Here is a 21,720-nt window from a genome sequence, read left to right on the forward strand (position 1 = left end):
AGGTCTCCAGCCACAGGGAGCAGAAGACACAGACTGAGTCAGGCTTTTAGTGTCCCTGTGCCCCAGGGTGAGCCCTCGGGTGACACACACGAGGACGTAGGGCACAGAATTTCAGGAGCTCCTCACTCACTCTGAGAGTGAGGGCTGAACTCTCCAAACCAACGCCTCCCTCAATTCTGCATCCTCTGAACATCACATGCACCTCACCTCAGTGCAGGTTCTGCAGGTCCCTTGGCCCCATCTGACCCTAACCAGGAAAACAGACCTATTTGGAATGACCTACTTGGAAAAACTCCACCTCTTTCAAAATATAGTCTTCACACCTGCTTCCTAATATCAAATATGTTCTGTGTAGAGACGAAAGAGTTACTACAGATGTAACAAACAAATGTGAATGATAACCATCTGTCCCTTCTTATTATTATTTTTTTGTAATAAAAAGGCCCTCAGAAAGTCTTGGATACCTAAAGCAAAGGGTAACTGCAAAGAGTACAAAAAAGACAACAAAACTCCCAGATGCTTGTGACTTGCCTATATTTGTCATGATTTCCTTTCCCCAGAGCAGGGTCAGTCAAGTGGAGCAACTGAGGATCTCTGACCTATTTGCAGAGCTCTGTTTCCTTTCACTACAACGTTTTGCAGATTCAAAAGTCTATTTTTACAAAGAGTAGTTTGTATTTATCAATTTATTTTTTAAAAACTTTTCATGGGGCACCTGGTGGCTCAGTCTGCTAATCGACCGACTCTTCCCGACTTCAGCTCAGGTCCTGATCTCAGGGTTGGGAGATCAAGCATCTGGATCGTGCTGGCCGTGGAGCCCGCCTACGATTCTCTGTCAAGGGCACCTGGATGGCTCAGTCAGTTAAGTGCTGGACTCTTGATTTGGGGTCAGGTCATGATCTCAGGGTCCCAGGATGGAGCCATGCATCGGGCTCCATGCTCAGCACAGAGTGTGCTTCTCCCTCTCTCTCTGCTCCTCCCCCTATTCACTCTCTCTCTCTCTCAAATAAATAAAATCTTTTAAAAAATTCTCTCTCTCCCCCCACACGCATGCACATGCTGTCTCTCAAAATAAAATTATTTTTTTCATAAAGCTAATTCATTATTATAGAACCCACTAATTCAGAATATCTGATAATTTATATATTGAATGAAATTTAGGTATAGCTCTACATGAAATATTTTATCAACATATTACATGAGAAAATGGTTGCTGGTGAATGTTTTATAAACTTAAAAACTGTGTTTCCAAGAATATTAAGATTACCTTAAATTTTTTAATGTTATCTATTCATTAATATATGATGATCAGCCTCTCCATTTGCCAGCTACAGGAATTTGTATGTCTATGTGTGGGTTTAAAAGTAATAAAATGTCTTCACTTTGCTGCAAGATTTCAAAGAAGATGCAAACAAACAAAAAGACATCCTGTGCTCATGGACTGGAAGAATTAATATTGTTAAAATGGCCACACTGCTCAAAGCCATCTGGAGATTCCATGTAAACCCCATCAAAATATAAAAGACATCTCTCAAAAAACAGAAGAAACAACCCTAAAATTTGTGTACAATCTGTTAAAAACAGACAATAACAATGAATCATAGGTATCTAATGTGATAGATATCATTACAACCATATTGCAATATATAAATGTATCTAAGTAACACAATGTACAACTTCAATTAACACAATGCGTTAATCATTATCAACCCTCCCTGGGCTACTGTCTCAAGATGCCATAAAGCCATTTTTACAAAATTGGAAAGATGTCTTGTTTTAGCTATGTTGCCTCATTTTAGTTGCTCGAGCCTTCAGGTAAAAAGCTAGCTGTACCCTGTGATGCCAGCAAAAATAATTCCATTAGATAATCTAGAAAGAATCGTCATTTCCACAATATTAAATATCAAGTCAGAAATCTGCTAAATTTCTCTCAACTTCTGATCATCACTGTGCTTCCAATACCCCCCCAAACTCAGTATGAAGTTCACTCTCAACTCTGGTGCCCTTCAGCTACTCTGCACTTTGGGTTCCTATGGCCAAGAACAAATAGAACCCTTTGGCCCGCATGATGGACCTCCGCTCTTTAGGCAAAAAGAGAAGGATATATGGAATCATTTATCTATGTAAAATAACATTCTTCATGTGCCCCAATATTTAAATTCCTTCTCCAATCATAGATTCTGCTCTCTCTCCCTCTCTCTCTCTCTCACCCCTGCCCCTTGCCTCATTACATAATATACAATTCTTTTATTTGTATTTTTTCTGTCACTTAATTTGGTACATGTAACATAAGCAGAACATTGTGGGGATTTTCTTTCATCCTGTCCATTCTAATTTTTTTATCCTAATTCAGACGAGGCCACTTACTGATTCATCAATATTGGCATTGTTCCTAGTAATCTATACTTGATAAAGCATAATGGAAATCAGGTGAGTTTTTGGGGTTTTTTAAGTGATTCATTGCAAAAAGCAGGTTTGGTGAAAGGGCTCACATATTAACACCCAAAGTAAAAATGAAGCCAGCCAAGAAAGTGGTTTTTGAGGCCAGAGAAACAGTGGAGACAAAAGAAGAGCTCCCAAGAGCAGTTTATTTTTAATCTCGAGCTGTCAATAAAGAGAGTCATATAACATCTAACCAGAATCTGTCAATTCTCATTTCTTTTCTTCTCATTTCACAAACTCCATCACTTTCACAGAGGCTCACCTTATTATCCTGCACAATTGTGTATTTTAATATCTTTTTCTATATGGAATCATTGCAGACCTTGAGCATCAGCATACAGTGGCTTTCAGGAACCCTTGTACCCTCAAAATGGGGACTTAGGAGTCGTACAGCGTCAGTCCTCTAATGAGAGGAGCTGCATCTCTGCCAATCTTTGGCAGCCTGGGCAGTGCCTGGGACATATGATGTGCTTAGTACGTGTTGATTACAATTAAATTTAATCATTGTTATTCACAAAGGACAGTTCTCATTTCCCAATACATTCCTTATCTCATCTCACAAATCTTTACGCTTCTTCAACATACATTGGTATGTTTCTTTATGAAGTTTGCTCACTACACAAGGTATCCATACATTCCAGTGTCTCCCAGGGAGGAATACACACAAATAAATAAAGGTCCATGACAAAGGTCCATATGTCATACACAAACTTGCTTTTATACCATATCTCACCTCTATGACTCATCACATTTTTGGGAAACGAAAGGTCTCCTGACATCACTAGGAACACAAGATAAAAGTACTTTCAAATTGTTACTTACATGGGAATGGAAGTGAGACTAAAGAAATAACATTTGTTTTTCAATAAATCTTATGGAGCCTACACGTGTGAGTGCTCTCATCCAAGGAAAATCATCTATTTAAGAGGCTATACGAATATTTATACGTTGCTATCATTTTCAAGAATCATTTTGGAGTGACTTTCAGAGCCATTTCATAAATTGTAAGAAAAGCTATATTTTAGAGTGTCTTTTTCTTGCACAAAAATCTTTATTACCCATCTCAATGACTCACTCTAGTCTCTAGACATGGCTATAAACACTTTCCAACCATTTTTAAAAATAAAATCTACCCTCTAAGAGAGAACATGTGTTCCCACTGAGGATATTCAAAAGAATCCATCACAGGACTTAGAATCACCACTGTGTGAGAGATTCTTAAATACACTCTGAAGAATGGGGACATAAAACCCCAAGATGTACTCTAGGAGAATCTACACATCACATGAACTCATCTACAATGAGGCTGTGTGTAAATGTTAACATGTGGTGAGAATACTACTTTAATTGTTCAGGAATGGCATTCGGTGTTCACAGTAGCTAGCAGTACCAAGGCTCCTTCTCCAAATGTCACTACCTGATTAACATGAAAAGTCATGTCCTATTCAGAATACAGAAATGCAGTTTCCCAGAAGACGGAACTGCATTTGAATCAAAGAAAAGCTTAACAAACATCTTGGGATGTTACTCACATCAACAAGCTGATTGACTCCACTTGCTGTCTTTGCCAGTGTGACGAGATCTTCTTGCATCTTATCCACCCATGACTTGATACTGCAGAAATCAGAAGAGAATGTTCCATCAGATCTCTGGCAAATTAAAGCCACATACTATATTCATGCTGTAGATAATTCATTAGATTTCTCCCCGCTCCAAGTTTCTACTATGTCCACCCTCCCAACCCACTTTCAAATGACAAAACCAATGATCCTGTAGTGGTCAACTTCTTAGGATGCTGAGATCCCAGAAAATAAAAAGAGAAAACAACATAGATGTCTTGTCCAATATAAGGGTACATGTTTCCTTAATTCTTACAAGAATTCTATTAATAGTTACTAAATAGAATATTCTAAACTTCATCTTTTAGCTGATAAGTCTTCTTAATATAATCCTGAGTGTGCTACATATAGGATACTTGAAAAAATACATAAATTGGAAATTTCTCATAATTCCACTGGATAACCACTGTTGATATCATGATGTATTCACTTCTAGTCTTTTAAAATTCTCTCACATGGTTGAAAGCATATTATGTAAAATTCACATCTCTGTTTGCGTAGGTCATGAGAAATACTCTCCCATGCCATTGCAAATATTTTATAAACTTTGTATTTTTAATGGCCAATTCCATTATCTCTATATCCCATAATATATTTGACCATTATTTTTTGTAAAAAGAGTATCATCAGCTTCAACCACTATAAATTACACAGTAACAAATATCTTAGTGCATAAAGTTAAAAGTATTTCATTTCTTTGGCTAGACTCTTAGATTTGAAATTCCTGGATCAAGGCTTAAGTCTTAAAGGAATGGTTCTGAGCATTAAAATTATGACTGAAAGATTTCAGTTCAAATCCTTTTCATATATATATTTCAGATTAATGAAATGGACATCGTAAAATACAAGTTATGGATGTCAAGACATTTTAGAAAAGCTTAAGTCAATGGTCTTACTTCTTCCTGGCATTAAGAGACATTACCAAGAGCACACAACGTTCCCTATTCAAATCAATATAGTTTATAATTCCTTCATATATTTCATTTATTCACCCTTATTGATAAAAAGACATACAATGTGTATCTTGTTCTGCCCATGCAAATACAAGAAAACATTAGTGAGAATGATAGGAAATGATTTATATTTGAATTTGAACTTCTCCCTACACATATATGACATGCACCTATCCATTGTTTGTTTATCCTACTTCTTCAAACTTTATTAGTACCTAATGTTCCCCCACCTTTTAGAGACCATGTCCAAGAGTGGTTTAGAAAAGTGCTGTTTTGAAAATCAATTGTGCATTTCCTAAGAGTCCCATCATGAGACTTAAACATGTTTGCCTTTCTTTCCCTTGGATAGATAAGAATTCAAATAGAACTGCAGTGTTACCAACTTTTTGTCAAATACATTTAAATGTAACAGAATTTTAAAAATGTGGGGGGGCACATAACACAAAAAAGGGATTTAAATGAGGTACATATGAACCTATAAAAAAATAACAAGCTGATAAACTAAAGAGGCAGGAAGAAAACTGAAGTCAGTCACAAAAAAAGGATAAGGGCAGCCCAGGTGGCTCGGGGGACTAAGCAACGCCTCCAGCCCCGGGCCTGATCCTGGACACCCAGGATCGAGTCCCACGTCGGGCTCCCTGCATGGAGCCTGCTTCTCCCTCTGCCTGTGTCTCCGCCTCTCTCTCCATGTCTCTCTTTAATTAATTAATTAATTAATTAATTAATTAATTAATTACAGTAGGGAGTGGGCAGGAGCACATGGATACCATTTTTTTTAATGATTTTATTTATGTATTTGAGAGACAGAGAATACGAGTGAGGCAAGGGATGGAGAGGGGCAGAGGGAGAAGCAGACTCCCCACTGAGCAGGGAGCCCCATGCAGGGCTCAATCCCAGGCCCCTGGGATCATGATCTAGGCAAAGGCAGATCCTTAACCAACTGAGCCACCCAGGTGCCCCTACACCATTTTCTAATTCACATTAGACTACCTCATTTGTCCAAGCAGTTACTGAACAAGTCCTAAGACCCAGAGAAAATAAATCAGCTTTTCTCAAATATAATTCCCAACACTGACAAATAGTAAGAAGTGTTATATATCCCCTTAGCTAAGAAACTGAGAGACAAAGAATATAAATGGAAAAAAAAAAGAACTTAACTCAGGCCTGAATTCTGATTTGTGCTAAAGTGTTTCAAAATGTGTTTTCTCACTTGACACCCGAATGTACTGTCACCACCAATGTTCACTGAGGTAAACCTGCTTTGGCTGAAGAATGGAGGACCTACCCAGTCTCCTTGTCCCTGACAGGCTGTCAAGAACGCTTTACAGGAGCAAGGATAATTTTTCATAGATATGGGGTGCTACCTGGATTTCCAAAAATTCGTAAGTACTATACCTTTTAAACCCGGAATTAGAAGATTACAATGGCTGTGAAGTAAGCGAAGATCCCATTCACCATGAAAGTGAAAAATTGCACAAGGGAAAACACTCAGAGGTACAGAATCTGTCTCCATCTTTCTCTTTCTAGGTAAATTGTCAATCACATATGTATAATCGCTAAGCCCTATTTTACTCAATATCCCCAGAAGGTACTAAGAAAGTTTGGAGAAACTTACAGAGGATATATCCTTTTCATGGAATAAGAAACTAACAGCACTCCTCAAGGAAGAATATGTTGTTTGCTCTTTGTTAACCCATTCAACAAGAACTCGTACCTGCTGGAGAAGATACTAAAAACTACAGATGCAGAAATGAAAGATAAATGCCTTACAACTGGTCTTGAAACTGGATCTGGCAGGAAAAAGGCAGACGAGAACAAACACCCCGTAGTAAAGGGGAGGAAAAATATCTTATTCTTCTACCCTTTTAAGTTCTTAACTTAGATATAATACCTGGACAGTAGAAGGCCCCTATAACAAAAAGCAGATTAAAAAGGAAAAGCCTAGGGGATCCTCAGCGGTTTAGCACCGCCTTCCGCCTAGGGCGTGATCCTAGAGACCTGGAATCGAGTCCCACGTCGGGCTCCCTGCAAGGAGTCAGCTTCTCCCTCTGCCTGTGTCTCTGCCTCTGTGTGTGTGTGTGTGTGTGTGTGTGTGTGTGTGTGTGTGTGTGTCTCATGAATAAATAAAATCTTAAAAAAAAAGGAAAAGCCTACACATTTATTTAATACACATTTTATGGGCACCTGGGTGGCTCAGTTGGTGAAGTGTCGGCCTTCAGCTCAGGTCACGATCCCAGGGTCCTGCGATCCAGCCCTACATCAGGCTCCCCACTGGGCAGGAAGCCTCCTTCTCCCTTGCCCTCTGCCTGCCACTCCCCCTGCTTGTGCTCTCTCTCTCTCTCTCTGTCAGGTAAATAAATAAAATCTTTAAAAATAATTATAATACACATTTTGCATGACACAAGAACCTTCATAAGGAAATGAAGACCGAAAGAAATGGTAAACCTGAGTGCTCTTATGCTAAGTCTGATAAAGATTATAACTTTGCAAAAGATATGATAGAGCAAAGAATATGAGCTAAGTATAGTAAACTAGCAGGAACTTAACAAAGCCTATTCATTCAGATTCTTCTCTCTGTCCCTATCTTCAAAGATAAGGATGTTCCTTCCCTCTGCCTTTAGGGAAAGCAACTTTCATATGAGAGGAAGGTCAGAAAGCACTTCTTGCACATGCCATTTCTCAAACTCCTTCAACTTAAACTATTCAGTATCATATTTTGGGGTAATGTGTCTTGAATCCCATGGGTGGGATATATTTCAATATATTTTTATTATGTAGTAGTGCAGGTAGACAGAGGAGGCTTTCTGGACTCAAAGTTACTTGAAGTGAGATTTGAAAGACAACTGGAATTTGATAAAATTGAGAAGGCAAGTAAATAAGAATAAAGGCAGAGGGCATATGCATCATGCCACACAAACATGGCATATGCATCAACTATAAGTAGTCTCAATGGCTGGAGTCCAAGTTGGTTCAACAAATGGCACTGAATGGGAATAGACATGGCAGGGACAAAATTCAAGCAGACAGATAGGCCAGACCAAAGGTCTTAAATTACATTCTGAAGCATTTATATTGTATTCCCAAAATAATGGATAATAGAAAATGTGAAGTTAAAGAGTAACGAGATCAATTAATTGTACATAAACATGATGAAACCATTTTTCTGACAGCCAAGTAGATGGTGGCACAGAGGAAAATGAAAAATTAGAAGGGAAGGTCTAGATAAGTAAGCAATGGAAGGGATTCAAACCAGCTCAGTAGAGAAAAATGGAGAAGAGGCCAAGTATAAGAAACTATGAGCTCGACAGAAATTCTGAAGTATGGACAACAGGCTTTCATGTACTACTGGATATATAGACAGTAAATGGAGGAAGGATTTTGGGATGATTCATGGAGTTCCTCAGTTAAACAATAATAGGACCTTTTGATACAGAAGGCACGGAAGAAAGAACAATGTAGAGGGATGTAGAGGGACATTTATGAGTTTGTTTTATTGGTTCAGTTAGATTTGTTATTGAGAGATCCATGTGTAGATATTCAGTAGGCAACTGAATCTACCTGGATTTTGGAGTCCTTAGAAGTTTCAATAGGAATATAAAGATTTGGTGTTTACAACACATATAAAGGACATAGGTAAATCAATGTGTGACTCCTAAAGGACAGTATATAGGAGGAAGAAGGAAATACACAGTACTAGAACTCTGGAAAATAATAAAGAAGAGACAGAGAATCTGAGTAGAGGCAAAAGAAAAGGAAACCGAAGAACAAACGATATCACAAAACCCAGAGAAGGGAAAAGTTTCCAGAGACAGGATGTAGTTATAGTCATCTAATAAGGTGGGAGAAATTTATTCAAACTTTATATGTCAGGAAAATGAGAGAAACAGTGTGGAATCTAAAAAAGTATCTAGAACAAAGAGCACAAAGAGCATTTTTTTAATTTCTTTTTTAAAGATATTTACTGATTTATTTATTTGGGAGAGAGAGAACACAAGCAGCAGGAGGGGCAGGAGGAGATGGACAAGCAGACTCCTCACCTAGCGTGGAGCCAGATACAGGGTCAATCCCAGAACCCCAAAATCATGACATAAGCCAAGTCAGACACTTAACCAACTGACCACTCAGGCACCCCTATTTTTCTTTTTTAATAGGAGAGATTTTGGCAAGTTTCCCGGTATAAGGAAAATGGCAAGTAGAAAAGGAGAAACTAAAGATTCAGGAGAGAGCACATAATTTTTGACAGAGCAAGGTCCTTCAGAAGCTCTAGATTAATTAGGCCTTTTCTTGCCCTGTCTTCCAAACCTAAGGGCAGAGAATGAGTAAGAAATAAGCATAACCTAGGAGAAACCTAATCCATGGCTAGAAGGGAGGATACCTCTTTCAGAGAGATTGGAGGGAAAATGTAAAAGCTTTTAGATAAATGGAAATAAACAGAACAACTTGATTGAAATGTTGAGACAGTTCTACTTACTGGTGTCTATTTCTTTTGTAAGAAAAGAGACAAGTCATTTGTTCAGTGATAAGCAGCATTAAGGTAGGGCAGTTGGAAAGAAAGTTGGAGATTTAAAAAGAGCATGAGCTGGAGGGTATTTAAAGATGTGCCCTAGACTGGAGGTCATCATTTTTTCTGGTACTAATCAGCACAACTGTGTGAATCTCTTCACCATCTCTTGACCAGAGACGGAAAGAGGAGAGCAAAAAGGCGTTCCGATGAATGCAGGGCAGATATCAGCAGGCAGGAAAGAAGGTAAGGAAAAGTGAATTCAAGGACCTGGGAATTTCAAGATCTCTATTCATCCTAAATAATGAAGACAACCAAAAACCTCATTGAAATGTTAGAGTACTGTATTCATACACAAGGCTTATTTTCTAAATTTCTTTTCTATGAAACAAAAAAATATTAAAATATTTCTAGGAAATGCGAAAACACTGCACTGAAAAAATTTTAAATCTTTCTCATTATTGTTTTTCCTTTTTAGCCTAACAATCTTATAAAAGAGTATGCTGGCAGATGAAACTGAGTATCCATAGCACACTTCAAATCACTTAAACAATATATAATTTTTTTAAAGAACAAATTTCTAAAATCATTGTAAAATAGAACGAATTGCTCCAGGGAGTTTAATAGTCTTTTTGAAAGTCCTTCTCTTAGGAATAACTATATACTACAGTCTCCGACCAATGTATATCTGATCATATAGATATGAATGAACATAAGTAAAAGCTATTTCCATGAGAAAACATTGGATTTCCAAGTTTTTCAAACATGACCACATTTATTCTGCTCAGTAGAAACGAAACTCAAGACTCAAGTGAGCCTCTAACAGAGGCTTCACTGTTAGGATGATAGCTTTTTGTTTCTCACTCTAAAGATCAGAAACGTATCACCAACAGAACTATTTCCCATCCCTTCACTACCCCATCTTCCATTTTTCCACAGCCCTCTTGAAACCCATTGTTCCGTTAGCTCCTGAGACCCTATCTCCTAATATTTTGTCTACATTATTGTCTGATTCCTCTTCATCTTCCTAAGATCACACACTGCTATTTCTCAACTTCTGTGTTTGATCCTTTCCTCCTTTCTCTCTTTTCTTTATTTGTACTCCTTCAAAATCTCATGACTTCAACTATCAGCCTCACATACATAATCCCAACATGTGAGCTCCCGTTCTATCTTGACCACCATTTGCTAGACCATTCCATCTTGATCTACCATCACTCTTTCTCAAAATATCTATAACCTGAACTCATGACCTTTCCTCCCCGTAGTACTGTTAGTTATGTTCCTTCTCATGGGCAAACCATCTTCTCAATCCATCCCATCAATTTCTTCATCATATTCATCCTCCAATCCTTTGTTAAATAACAGCCTTTCTGCATTTTTTTCCACAAAACAGTTGGAAGATAGCTAAATGCATTGAGACTTTATATTTAAGCCAAACTCCATACCCAAGTGATTAACATTCACTCCCATCAGATCTCACAAAAACTAGTGTTCATTTTTCACAGATGAGAAAAGTTAAAGTTTAGAAAAATTAAACCACCCAGCCTTCCAGCTTCTTTTTTTCTAAGACCTTTCACTTAAGCCAACTTCGTGCATTTCCATGTGTGCTGTCCTTTCCCAGGCTCTGTGTTTGCTCTAGAACCTCTCACTGAAATTAACCCTCTACCCCCATTGTGATAGAAAAAATTCCACAAATACTCGAATATCACAACCTCCAAACAAAAACATTTTCTCCTCTATCCACTAACCCAAAGCTTTTTAATTGTGCTTTTTTGCTTATTCTTCTGTACACTTTCAAGATTAAATGTATATACTTTTATTCTTATTCATCACTGAATCCTCAATATTTAAATACAGTGCCTTCTATATAAGTGGGCACACAAGTATTTATTGAATATATAGAAAATGTGTCAAAATGAAATGTAATTGCATTACTGTGTTTTTTAAAAAGCACAATTATCTTTATTTAAGTAGAGTAAGTGATTGATCTACTAAATTTCTTCTCTCCACAATCCACATCAGAAAAAATGAACTGCTAGACCCATGCATCTATAAAAAGCCCCCAGTTTTCAACAAGAAGCAAATTTTCAAAATATGACTTACTATTGTAAGGGGATTATTAAATCTCTAAAGTGACACATTATCAATCCAAATCTTTCAATTGTAGAATGTCATAGAAAAAAAAAAAAGTCTTGTAATCTTTTCTCTGCCCCTAAAATAACTCAGAGTCAACTGACTATATATGTTTCCAACTATTTGATGATGTCTGCAGACTCCGGGTAATTTTGAGAAATCACTATGAGATCTCTAAATACTCAAATATTTTATCAAATAATTAAGATAATCTCTTAATTATTTCACTTTATGGTACAGAAAGAGCCAAAATTTTACAAGCAAATACAGAAGATATTCAAGTTTTCACTAGATTCAAAAGAAAAATATTTTCCATGCATTTAATACTCTTCCTTTTGAGGTCAGATTTCCCTGCTTTCAGAAGGATAGTGCAGAGTTCAGGAAACTATTTAAGACAAAAAAAAAAAAAAATGGTAATCCATTTCATTTTCCATGCCTTTGAGGAACATCAAATTCAGAAGAGCACAAATTACACCCTGTTTAATCTATTGTAGTGTAATGGTTGAGTACAAAGTGTCAAGTCTACATAGTTATCTATTGAATTGTTTTAAATGCTACAGAGAGAATTTGCCTTTTTACTGGTTGGAACAATGGACCCAAAGTGATAGCTAAGAATTGTTATAATAGATCCTACCAAAGTTAACTGTCCTTCCTAGCTATATTTGATGTGGTAAGTCCTCTAAAAAAGAGAAGGATGTGTATGAACCCACTGCTATTAGCAAGGAGAGAGTAGTAAAACAGACATCTTTCTTCCACACCCTCCTTAATTATCCCACTAACAATTATCCTAGGGACTAAAGAAAAGAGGAACAGAAGATCCAGAGGGGAAGGGGAAAGGTGGGGGCTGGGAGGAGGAGGAGGAGCCAGGGAGAAAGCAGTCTGCACCCTTTAAAGCCCTAGTCCTGAGCATTCTCCGCCTATGTCACTATTCTTAAGAAATAATTTTATTTTTACCCCAAGGAAATAAGAGACATAGTTACACCTTGTGGACCTAGGAAAAAAATTAAAATATCAGAAGATCTGACCATCTGACCACTTCAATTGTGTTGATATATATAAAGAGCTGATTCATAAATTTAAAGTAATAAGATCATATATTTCAAAAGTGTTCTGCTTGCTATAAATAGCCCACCAATGCCACACTGCTTTTTGTTATGTAATAAACCACCCACAGTGTTCCTGTAGTCGGATAAATATAACATAAGTAAGCCAAAGATGTAGATGGCCCAGACACACTATTTTGCTAAATAGGCATTTCTTATAATATCGTAGAAGACTATATCATGAAATACTTTTTTTTTTTTATTCTGGTATAACAGGAGTGCTTGATATCTACATTAAATGTAGGATTGTTTGTGAGATGGGTGTTATGCCAGGAATGTTAGTTCCTGAAATTATTCTCAATTGAAGCCATTTTCAATAACACTGCTGCTCTGTTTTTAGAAAGCTGTTTAGACTTGTGAAATGCTTTAGTGTTCCATTTTTATCTAGAGTCAATCCTGTAAGAAATGCAGAAAGAGATGTGAACATGCTAATCAGAGTGGAAAGGTAAAAGTCCTTGAGAGTAGGGGGGAAAAAAGGGGAGGGTTATCACTAAAATCAGATTTTAAGCTGTTCCTGTTCCTCTGCCTTCATTTTCTGTTGGCCTCTTGCTGCTCCTGTGTGTGTGTGTGTGTGTGTGTGTGTGTGTACATGTGTTTAATCTGTGTCATAAATACATATACTCCTCATTCTCAAAGATCAAAGATTCTTCATTCCTACTTTTTATACCATCTTAGATTGATTTTTGTTTTATCCAAGCATTTTTTTTTTATTGTTTCTTTAGTTAATATTTTTTGCCTCAGCTCTAGCAATTTGCTTGCAGCCTCCGAGACAACAAATGAGCAATACACTTTAGGGCTGATATTATTGTAGTTCATGGTTAGCTAGAAGGGGGAAAGTTCCCCTGTAGGGATTTGCTCCCTTGAGGCCCTGACAGCTTTGTATTGTAGCCCTCCACATCACAGTTAGTTACAACCTCCAGTACCGGCCCCTAGCCTGGTGCCAAAAGAGGTGCCCCACATGGCCACACAATCTGCTGCTGCTGTTTCTATAAACTAAATGAGCCGAATTCCTATTTGCTTATTACAAAACCTCCATTCATTTTATTGAAGATCTTCCCTTGCATTATCTGTATTTCTTCCAGTCATTGCGGATTGTTCCCAAAATGTATTTTAGCCTAATTCAAGCATGTGGATATAATGTAATGTCCTGATAAAATGTCCATACTTCCTTTCTTCTCTGAATTATTAACTGCACATTCATCAAATTTTCAATACTACCAAATACTCAAATGCTTATTATATTTGGATTCTGACCTAAATGGCCAATCCACTTCCCCATATGGATCAATATCTACAGTCAGGCCAGTTAGCTGCTTCAAAAATATGTCAGTTTTTCATGTTAGGTAATCATGTTTCCTGCTCACCTGAAATTACCTAAGTCCCCTCAACTCCCAAAAACCATCCTTCAAGTCTGTGCACTTAGCTTAGATCCTACTTCCAGGCACTCCCAAGTCTTCACACCCTCAGAAATTGTTTTTTCCTAAATTTCTAATATACATATAGCCTGCCCTACAAAATGTCCACGTGGTATTGATACAGGTGTTCTGTTAGTATTATTTTTCTCCAGCAATACTTAATTTCAGTGAGTGGATAGGCCACAGTCCTGTATACTGAGAATGTGTAACACAGTTCTAAGTATACAGTAGATACTCAATGGATAGTAGATAATATCTATTGAGCATGCAAGTGTGAGAAGCTGTTCTAAACATGTCATGTGAACATCCTCTCATCCTTACAAAAATCTGTTGAGGCAGGTATTGAGTCCTACTTTACAGATAGGGAAACTTAGGCATAGAGAGGTTAAGTTACTTGCCCAAGGTCACAGAGTTAGTAAATGGCAAAGTGTAGGAATTTGCCCCAAGAAGCCAACAGAGTATAGGATCTTAATAAATGCTAATTGATAGGATGGTCTGAAACTTGACTTGGCTCTCATCAATAAATCACCAGATAGGAGTCCTCAACTCTTCTCTCATCAGAACTTACAAAGGATTCATGTCTTTTATTTTACATACTGTCAGAGCCCTGGGTTCTAAATTTGCTTCACTGATATAAGGAGAAAAAAATGGCAGAGAAGTCTTAGTTTTACATGGCAAGAGAAAAGTTCTAGTTAGGAAATGAGGACTTAAATAATTGGGGAAACTCAAATATTTTCTTCCTTAAAAAAACTCTGTGGAGGGATGCCTGGGTGGCTCAGTTGGTTGAGCATCTGACTCTTGATTTTGGCTCACATTGTGATCTCAGAGTCATGAGATCTAGTCCCGGGGCAGGCTCTGTGCTCAGCAGGGAGTCTGCTTGAGACCCTCTCCCTCTCCTCCCCCACTTTCTCTCTCTCAAAATGAATAAATAAAATCGTAAAAAATAAAAAAAATCTGTGGAAATATGCACGTGATTACTGAAATGCTACAATTTTCCCTCACATTAAGTTTTTAGGTTTTCATTCATATTATCAAATAAACAAGCACTATTTGTTTTATTTACAAACACATAAATTTCACTGCTTTCACTGATTGCACAGCACCATCAGTATCAGGTACAGGGCCACAGACTCTCCTATTATTCACAACATGCACAGAGATTTGACATCAAGTAACAGGTTAAATGTAGAGTCAGCCCTGATATGTTTATAAATATAAAATATTCTAAAAGCAACATTAAATCTTTCAAATATGAATGGGAGATATGACTCTCAGCTGGCCTTCACTGTCTTCATAATGCAGGTTCAAATAAACAATCCAATGCAAGGATACAAATGCATAGGCCTAGACTGACTTGTGTGGCCCACAGTATTATTTGTCTGCCACCTGTTCCAGGACAGAGTTTATTTCACAATCAAAAAGCTATCAATGCAAATGTATTACCTTGCAAATATGAAAAACAACTCTCCTTCCAAAGATCATCAGAAAGGACCACTGTAAGGGTAGCCTATCCCCAACAATTTTATTCCTTTATTTACCATTGGTGCAGAACTCTCAAAAAATTGGAATGAAACCTTCAAATGTGAAATGGTAAATATCTTTTCAGCTCAGAAAATACAATTTAATTGCTTTCAGTCTTTTTGTGGTTGAAAAGTTCACGTGGTTCTCTTTCACCCTCTAGGCCTGAGCAATACGTTCACTGCCCTTGTGCTCCCCTCTCTGATGGTCTGAGCACTCTGAGCATGCCAAGCACAAGACAGCTTCTTGGGGAGGAATTATAGCTCACTGGGGTGCCTGTTTCTCCTTCTGACGTTCTCCCTGCTTATGCTCTCTCTTCCTCCCTCTGGAAAATAAATAAATAAAATCTTTTTAAAAATTAAAAACATTTTTTTTTAAAGTGGCAAGCATGTCACATGCCCTAGTGAAAAGAGAAAAATGCTTTGGTAAGATGGCACGCCCATGTAACCCATCATCCCTATGAAATATGAAGGAATCATGAAGCAGCCAGTAACATGAATTAACTATCAACATTCAGGATAAATTGTTACAGAATTCTAATTTTTTAAAATAGTCATCCTGTCACTGTTCCTGGTGCTCATTTCAGAGTACATCCCAATGTGAATTTCAACAAGCAGTTTTAAAATGGACCACCTCATACTGTAATGTGTAAGTCCAAAGATTTCTAAAGCCAGATGTGTGAATCATATGTGACTCAGCAGCCTCCCACAGGTCTGACAGCCTATAGTGTCTCTCTCCAAATGCTCCTTCTGTATACGAGAGGCTGAATGGATTCCTCTTGCTATTCAGAGAATACAAAAGGATTTGAGCATAGGCAATCTGTTAGAATTCACACTACCTGTTTTAGGTCACCTGTAGTAATAGAAAAAAAAAAAAGTCCACTGGCACATCTCTTGCTGTTTGGCAAGCTGTCTTTTCCACTGTCCCTGGTGTATCTCCCCAAGGGCCGGATCATCGTCTCCTATCTCTTGATCACATCAGGGAGATGGTGGCCTCATGGGAATTTACATCACCTTTGAACACCTTGCCACTAAATCTCTAACTGAAGTTATTTATCCAATGACTGTTGGTAATAAACATTATTTTCAGTCCCAGAAAGTGCAGAAGGAGGAAACCTTTTGGTCTTGCTGTCCAGCTTCCTATTTAATGGAAGCTGCCCATATATATTACCTGTGAAAAATTATCATGCCCTTTCTCCCAAATATTTTCTGTGACAGGCATTCATCACCTTATTAACAACCTTGTTGTTTGGGGGCAAAACAATTGGAAAGTTCTTCTAGGTGTGGCATATCTCTCTTATAAACTATTAGGTAATCATCTAAATAAGATTTAGTTTTTATATATATTCTAGGGCAGCCCCGGTGGCGCAGCGGTTTAGCGCCGCCTGCAGCCCAGGGGGTGATCCTGGAGACCCGGGATCGAGTCCCACGTCGGGCTCTCTGTGTGGTGCTTGCTTCTCCCTCTGCCTGTGTCTCTGCCTCTCTTTCTCTCTCTCTCTCTCTCTATCTCTCTATGTGTGTCTCTATGAATAAATAAATAAAATCTTAAAAAAAAAGATTTAGTTTTTATATATATTCTATATGGCTTGATTTTCTAATGATGATTATTGATTTGGAATTTACAACTAAAATTTTAAAAATTTCAGAAAAAAACTGTCTTTAGACATCCAATTCCTAGTGCCTAGACAAGGGAAAATGCATTTAACTGATTAATTGTGGCCATATGACTGCCATTTTTATTTGCTTATGCTCTGTTTAAAAGAGTGAAAGGTGGATAAAAATATATGGATATCATGAGCAAAATAAGAATTTATATCTTCTCCCTGTTATTAAGAGAAAAGCAAGAATCAGCAACCAAGGGCAAACAGGTGATAATGATTAATAAACATCCATGTAAGTTTAATAGAAACATCTTTCTGACCAAGCGGTAAGTTCTAGGACCTGGGTTTGGGGTTTAGGAGTGGATTGGGTCTGCCCTCCATTCAGGTTCTTTGGACTATGTATCTAAGGAGGATCCAATAATCTAGTGTCCAAAAGCAAAGTTGGAAGCAAGAATCAAAGAAGTAACCCACAGGCATAATGGTTCAAAGGGGCTGGGCAAAAAGAATGCAGAGCTGTGGGAAGAAAACAGCAACTGGAGACAAGGACACAGCAAATTCTAAAAAGGAGTAAGTGACCTCAGAATTATGGATCAAAAAAATACCCCCAAAATTTCATAAGGTAATTAAGGACCTATCAATAGAGTCCCTGCTTTCTTGTCTACCTCTGGATACAAAAGGAGCTACTAGAAGCCCAAACTGGTTAAGAGAAATGGCTATGAAGTTTTGTTTAAAGACCTCCACTCTCTCTATATAATTTCTAGCATGTCATGCAAAATACTACTATAATATGAAATTAATTTGGTTTTCCTATTTCTTTAAGACAACTGATGTTAAGTAAATAAAGCCATTTTCTTTATATTAACACCGGGGCTCACATTACAACATTATGAAAACAACCAAATTGTCCATCGATGAATAAATGGATAAAGAAGTTGTGGTATATATGTGAAGTGGAATATCATTCAGCCATAAAAAATATATATAAGAGAAATTCCTGCCATTTGCAATAACATGGACAGATCTTGAAGGCATGATGCTATGTGAAACAAGTTGGAGAGAAAGACAAATACTGTATGATCTCACATATGTGGAATCTAAAAACAAAAACAACAAAAAACCAAACTCCTAGAAAAAGAGATCAGATTATAGGTACTAGAGGCAAAGACTGAGGAGGAGAGGGAGTAGAAGGAAGGCGAGGGGAAATGGGGAAAGGTGGCCCAAAGGCACAAATTTCCAGTCATAAGATGAGTAAGTACAAGGGCTGTAACATCCACCACAATGACTACAGCTAACGCTGCCGTATAGTATATAGGAAGGTTTTTAAGAGAGTAGATCCTAAGAGTTCTTACCATAAAGAGAAAAGTTTCCCTCTTTTTCTTTTTTCTTTTCTTTTTTTTTTTCTGAATCTATAGGATAGGATGGAAGTTAGCTGGACCTACTGTGGTAGTCATTTCTCAATATATATAAATCACACCATCATGCAGTACGTCTTAAACTCTTACAGTGATACAGGTCAATTATCTCTCAGAAAAACTGGGGAGAAAACTTAGTACCTTATTCCTGAATCTCTCAGTCAGATTGCTCCTGCTAGATTTTTCAGAAAATCCATGGAAATCACTCTGGATAAATTCAAGAATAGGGTCTATACTCTCCATCTGAAGAAAATATCCCTGTCAGGGTTGTGGTTAAGGTGTTCTAACTTCCATCCAAGGGGATCAAGTTCTCTAGGTTTACTCTTTTGACTTAACAGAAGGGCAGTCTGTGAAACGAATGCGAAGACAAGAAAATTAAAGGAAGAGACTACATGGGACCCATCACAGTATCTCTCCTTTTCATTAGAGAAATCCAGAGGAGTGAACAGAGCTAGGAAGCCCAGGGGAAATAACACACTCCTGATTAACCAACTCTCCCTGAATTTGTACCACAGCCACCTGGTAGCAGATAAGATTCAATGAAGGAAAATGAAACTGAAGAAATTGAAAGAGATTCAATGGACCCAAAGGAAAAGAAAGAAATCAAGAGAAGGGATGAGGAAGAGGTACACATGGAGTTGGGCGGAGTGGGGAGGAGAGCAGAAAACTAAAGGAGACCAGAAATAAAAGGACATTTTAAAAAAATGAATGTGAAATTTCTTTTTAAAAGATGAAAATTTACTTTAGCACATTTGAAAAAATTTGGCTCCTCACCAAAAAATTTAGACAATGCATTGCTTATTATTGTTCAAATAATTATTGCAACTTTTAAGATATGCAATTAACAGTCCTAGAGACTAAAATGATATATAGCCTTTAATCCAATTATGATGGAACACATGGTCGCTTTCATCCATTTCACACAGAACTGGGAAGGCAAATCTCTCTTAAGACTTTTTTTATTTGTAAGAATACTTTTTTGTTTATATTTAATTTATTGTTAGGGAAAGTAATATTCCTTGATCTTTATGTTTCGAGTATCTTTCTATCCCCATATCTTTTCAGTGGGGATGAGGGATTTGAATAACATTGATTTTTGGTATACAGATCAAAGACAGACCAATAAATGAATGGTGACTTGTTTATAATCCCTGCAACGGTGCTCACATTTGTGCATCTTTACATTTTAGGCATTCTTATATTTAAACATTTACATAAAAGACACAATTTTAAACTAGTTCATTGCTCTAAATACTGGAAAACTATAGAATATGCTATTTCTAAACCTTGGGCAGCCACCTTTCACATTCTCTTCAGGCATTCTATGTACTAATAAGGAGAGGTTTAAGAAGGGCTGAAATTATATTATTTGATTTGCATGACCCTATCTTCTGTGGAACACAGAGGATCAAATAGGAATAGGGTAATCAAGATACTATGCGGAGGAGTCCATGGTGGTTCTCCACAATCCTAACTGGGGATTTCTTTACTCCTTAATATTTCAGCTAATAAGCCAGAGAAACTTTAGCACTCAGACTCAGTGGAGAGAAAATGAACCCAAATGAGAAAATACCCCTGAGCCAGCCATCGTTGTACACCACTCACTCATTGTCCAGCACAGATGTAGAGCCCCCTGCATTCACTAACATTTTGGGTAAGAAGAACAGATTGAGATTTTCATCTTGCCACTCTACGTGGAATTTGACACCATCACCAAATAGCACGTTCTCACCTGCTCTTTCTTCTGCCTACCATGTTTTTCCTTCTTATTTCTTCTCATCCCTTCAAGGCCCATGACAAATGTCAACCACACAGAAACCTCCTAACCACACTAGCTAAATCTATCACTTTGTCCTGCCACCTATACTTCACATCGGGCCTTTATGGTTTCTTCAGGACACTCACAGGCTTGCAATGATTATATTTTCTTATTTTTAGTCTCTTTTCCTCTAACAGAATGTAAACAATATAAGAGAGGTCTTTCTTACTTGAAATCAAAAGCACATAGCTTTGCTGGGATAAAATACTTGCCCAGTAAAATATTAATTAAATAAATAAGTGTATAACTCTTTGGCGGAGTTTCTATAGCAAAAAATTGGAAAATTCAACAGGGATGAAGCCAATGCATCAGCAACTGCTGATAAATCAGAGAGTAACAATTTCTGGGCACGGTCCACCTCTATCAGCTTTGATCCAGGGCTCCATACCACTAGCAATTTCCTCAACTACCTAGACTTCAACTAGCATTTGCCTTGATTATGGGAACACACTGCATCACTTGCTGAAACTTCCACCCAAAGGACTGCAGTTACTTCCCTATGAAGCTAAAGTATTGGCATACTAAGGTAAATATTTAGATTCTTCAGAGAAAAGCTGCTATACAAATTGTGTGGAAATACACCAAGGTTACTACTTAACACTATATGGCTTTGCCAATTGTTAAAATCACTTTTTAAAGCTCATTAAGTTCTATGAACCAGGAAAAAATGATTCCATAGCTGATTTCTCATTCAAAGTCAAAAGGAGATTCTGAAATTAAAGTGCAAATAGAATATCTCTATTTCCACATTTTTAGACTTTAAGCAAACTGATGGACCATTTTAGTTTAAATTGTTAGAGAAAATTAATTCCAAGAAATATGTTATTTTACATATGATGTAATCTAGTCTCAATTTTCTAGATAGCTGCTAAGGGACTGCATTCCCTCTATTATTAAACAATAGTAACAAGAACCCTGAGAATATGTTACTCATAATAGCCAGATCCTATCTATCATTTTACTTCCCGTTCAGAAATTTCCACGTGGATCAGTGAGTTACACTCCAATGTTTTACAAGCAGCTTCCAAGAACTAGCACTTCCTATATTTCCAATCTTACCTTCTATTGATATTTTTTTCTTTTGCCAACATATCAAGGATCCTTCTACCAATCTTACTCAGAATTACACGAATTCATCTTAAAATTATTTTGTATAAAAATTCAGAAATCTGAAATAATTTGAGTAAAGGACATTACTAACA

At 37.3% G+C, this 21,720-nt stretch overlaps 1 protein-coding gene across 8 annotated transcripts in view; it reads right to left on the reverse strand.

Annotated features, from left to right (window-relative positions):
* The window catches only part of CACNA2D1 (calcium voltage-gated channel auxiliary subunit alpha2delta 1), a 476,780-nt gene that overhangs the window by 386,917 nt on the left and 68,143 nt on the right, over window positions 1-21,720 (reverse strand). For all 8 annotated transcript variants that reach the window (XM_025449554.3, XM_025449559.3, XM_025449557.3 and 5 more), the window contains exon 2: window positions 3,975-4,056. In XM_025449554.3, the coding sequence (XP_025305339.1) occupies window positions 3,975-4,056 (82 nt within the window). The remainder of the gene's footprint in view (window positions 1-3,974; window positions 4,057-21,720) is intronic.

Source organism: Canis lupus, chromosome 18, assembly GCF_003254725.2.
Source record: "Canis lupus dingo isolate Sandy chromosome 18, ASM325472v2, whole genome shotgun sequence".
NCBI classification, from domain to species: Eukaryota; Metazoa; Chordata; class Mammalia; order Carnivora; family Canidae; genus Canis; species Canis lupus.